Source organism: Populus euphratica, unplaced genomic scaffold (genome assembly GCF_000495115.2).
Source record: "Populus euphratica unplaced genomic scaffold, PopEup_1.0 scaffold209.1, whole genome shotgun sequence".
Classification (NCBI taxonomy): Eukaryota; Viridiplantae; Streptophyta; class Magnoliopsida; order Malpighiales; family Salicaceae; genus Populus; species Populus euphratica.
In genome coordinates this window covers 1,221-4,887 of record NW_011500034.1, presented here as the reverse complement: position 1 = coordinate 4,887, position 3,667 = coordinate 1,221, and the positions used below count along the sequence as shown (strand labels likewise).

The 3,667-nt window shown below is 27.4% G+C and overlaps 1 protein-coding gene across 1 annotated transcript; it reads right to left on the bottom strand.

The window, feature by feature from the left end:
• Positions 1-905: 905 nt before the first annotated feature.
• On the bottom strand, positions 906-3,379 carry LOC105142583 (protein TIFY 10A-like). Its single transcript, XM_011050275.1, has 5 exons — positions 3,105-3,379; positions 2,798-2,999; positions 2,425-2,684; positions 1,458-1,515; positions 906-1,285 (listed from the first exon to the last, which is right to left on the bottom strand). Exons 1-5 carry the CDS (start codon positions 3,253-3,255, stop codon positions 1,147-1,149), a joined length of 810 nt encoding a protein of 269 aa, XP_011048577.1. The 5' UTR covers positions 3,256-3,379; the 3' UTR covers positions 906-1,146.
• Positions 3,380-3,667: the final 288 nt, after the last annotated feature.

The following is a 3,667-nucleotide window of genomic DNA, read 5'->3' as shown; positions in this document are numbered from 1 at the left end:
ATTTTTAAGTTGGTATTATGCAAGAGAAATAGATAGAGAAATAAATATTATTTAAAGAATGAAAAATTATTTTTTCTAGCCCAATAGTTTATTTAGTTCATGAAAGAAAGATAAGTTTTTCTAGAACTTTGTCAATAATATTTATTTATTTTTATCTTAAAAGTCATATGATTTAAATAAAAAAATATTAAGGTTTTATTTTGATTTATTATAGGTAATCAAAGTTATTAGTGGGGGATGTCCATCAACTTTTGATTCTTAAAATTCTCTATAAAAATTGGTTGAAAACAAGTGTTCAAGGTTAGTTAATTTTGCATTGTTTTGATAAATTTTATTCTCTCTTGTTTTTATAGCATTGCTTTTTTGGTTTTAAAACTTTGTTTATTTTCTAAATTTTCTTATAATTTAGAGCTTAGATTCATTCCTTGTAGAAGAATAATCAAGTACAATTTTCTTATACTAAAACAAGTTAGTTTTGTAAGGATTTTATGAGACTTGATGAAAAAAGTTATATTTCATTAAATGAGAAGTAGTAAAGCTTTAAAAGTAAATAATTAATCATTAATAACAAAATATTTTAATTAATTTTAAAATACTTCAACAAATAAATAAATTTATTTGATTTTGTTTTAATTTTTATAAAGATATATTATATAATTAGCATTAATGTCATATATATGGTTAATTTGCATTATTAGAATCTTTATATATAATTGTTGTTTTGTTATGATTGCAAATTGCTATATTCTAATTATATTATATTTTTATAAATTAAACATGTTTTCCTCACTTTTATAATTTTATTTGTAAATCTTGAACAATATTTCCCTCCAGAGGATGCACCAGATCTCAAGCAAAAATCAATAGAGCACGTTAGAAAGAAAGAAAAAACATAAACGTTCCAATTAGCTTGAAAGCCTTCAGCATTATTCACATGATGAACATATATGATTATAAATGATGAATATATAGAAGAGATTAATTGCAAAATTTTGTGCGTGAATAGGCGCAAGACACAAATTAAACAGACCTACCTACAACAATATGTAAGCAAATATAATATAATATAACAATTTTAATTAAACTGAACTAATCATGCCAAGCTAATCCGAATGCTAAGCTAATTTCTCAATAGCTAGCTAGGAGCTACAACTTAAGATCTAGCTGCTTTGATGATTGGCCTGCGTCCAGGGCAAGCAATGGGTTACTGCCTTCCTCGGGTCTTGAAGAACTGGGAAGATCCTGAGTTGGGTGATGTATTTGATACGGTGCTCTTGCTGCAACCCTGAAAAATAACCAAAAAAGATTTAGATTAGATTCAGTAACTAGCATTTAATAATTTAGATAGTGTTTGGTAGGGGTGATAATAATAATTTTTTAAAATATTTTTATTTAAAAATTAATTAAAATATTTTTTTATTTTTTAAAATTTATTTTTAACTTTAGCATTTTATTACCTTTCTTTCCTCTTGGAAAAGAACCGATGAAGTGATGCTCTTGTAGCATGTGGTACACCTGTAAGAAAAAAGAAAAGGAGGGTTATTGCAAGGATATAAATTCACTAATTAAAACTATAAAATTATTAATAATTTAGATCGGTTTATTTACTGAAAAATATTTTTTTTAGAAAAATAAATTATTTTTTAATATTTAATAGTGTAATAAAAAATTTAAAAAATACTTTTAAGTGTTTGATTATATCATGAAAAATAAATTGAAAAATAACTTATTAATTTTTTATTTTTCCTCAATTTTACTAAAATAATAAAGAATAAATTTTATAAATTAAAAAATTAAATGAAAATAAAATTAAAAAAATATAATTTTATAAATTATCTCAAATAAAATAAATAATAGAGATCAAATCTAAAAAAATTAAAGATAAATAATAATAATAATAATAATAATAATAATAATAATAATTAATATTTCATAAATTATTTCAAATAAAATAAGAAACAATCAAAAGAATAAGGGATTAAATTTGATAGATAAAAAATTTCAATAAAAAATAATTTAAAAACTAAATAAAAATTATAAAAATAAAAATCAAAGTTAATATAAAAATTAAATTTTAAAAGATAAAATTAAAAAAATAAATATTCAAAACAAAATATATATAACAATTAAAAGTTTGAACATTAAATTTGATATAATCAACAAATAATATAATATTTTTAAATTTTTCATAATTTTTAGAAAATATTTCCACCTAAATTTTTCAAGAAAACGCTTTTAATTTTTCAGGAAAACACTTTTCAGAAATCAAGTTATTTAACTAAAAAATATTTTTTTTTAATCAACATTTCTAATAATAAATAAATACAAAAATAATACAAAAATAATTTTTTAAACCAATTTCCAAAAACCAAACACAGCATTAATCTATTATAACGATATTTACATTAGAAAACAATTGTTTACCTGAACCGTTAGGCGCTTCTGGTTGTAAATGCAGTCTTTGCTGGGCATTATTGGAATCAAGAGCAGCAACAGAATTGGCGGAGTTAACTTTTATTATTGAAGGATCAGAGGGAAACCCATTAGGGCTGATAGAGCTTCCCTTGGTGGCCAAAGCCATGATCTCCTTGGCCTTAGCAGCCGGAATGTCACTAAACACAGTCAGTTTTCCAGCGTAAAATATAGTCATTGGGGCAGTTCCAGGATCCATTGTAGATGATTTCCTAATGTCATAAAAACAGCATAAAAATCTAGCACATGAAAAGTAAAGTTGAATAACAAAATCGGGAACCAGAGTTTTCTGCCTGTATACATAGGAATGTATGCATGCCGATACCTCAAGTGATTATCAGCCTTGTTGATGGCGTCTTCCGTGTAATTTGAAGGACTGAAACCCACAAAATGAGGAAAGAAATCCATGGATCTCATCATGTTTGAAGATGCCACAGGCTTTTGTCTCGAAGTGATATGTTCAGATGAATTTTCCATGTTGGTGAGTAGATTCAATGTTGTTGCCGGCGAACTAGATGTCCCAGTACCTAAGTACAATATCAAACAGAAAAGAGATAAGAAACATACACACACGTCTCTGTATAATCTGCGTTTGAAAGAAAAAGAAAAGAAAGAAAGAATTTTAAGGGTACCTTTAACTTCAGGAGCCTTTCCATTTATTCCAAGGCTGATGTCTCCAAAACTCCCTTTCTCCTTCAAGTACCGGCTCAAAAGATTGCATTTTTTAGCAAAGCTCGATATCTGGTCAGGTGAATTGCAGGAATTCTGTGCCAAATTCGCCATGGATGATGAGAATATCCAAGAGATGGGATGCTGTTTAAGGGAAACAATTCCTGTATCTGGTGGAGTGGGTCGGGCAGGAGGAATATAAGGAGGGCGTTAGGTTGCTGAGCATGTTCTTTGAACCTGATTTCCCATGAGCTGTCCTTGTTCTCCTATCTTTGAATTTTAAACTGATCCATTGTTCTTTCAAGCACGTTTTTCAGCACGAGAAAAGGAAGGTTGAGGATAAGAACGGGTCAAGAAAACGGAAGTAGACGCCAGGAGTACTTCCCCGAGTTAGTCGTGATTTTACGCAATTTACGATAATGGCCTCCCATGCTTTTAGATGTACGTGTCAAGTTACCCCGTGCTGCATCAACAGTTTTTTTTAACTCAAACATAGAATGCGCACATGTTATATATATATATATAT

Coding starts and splice junctions, on each gene's coding strand:
- LOC105142583 (XM_011050275.1), bottom strand. CDS start 3,255: ATGGCGAATTTGGCACAGAATTCCTGCAATTCACCTGACCAGATATCG. Junction 2,685..2,797: donor AAGGCTGATAATCACTTGAG/GTATCGGCATGC, acceptor TTATGACATTAG/GAAATCATCTACAATGGATC. Junction 1,516..2,424: donor AGAAGCGCCTAACGGTTCAG/GTAAACAATTGT, acceptor TTTTTCTTACAG/GTGTACCACATGCTACAAGA.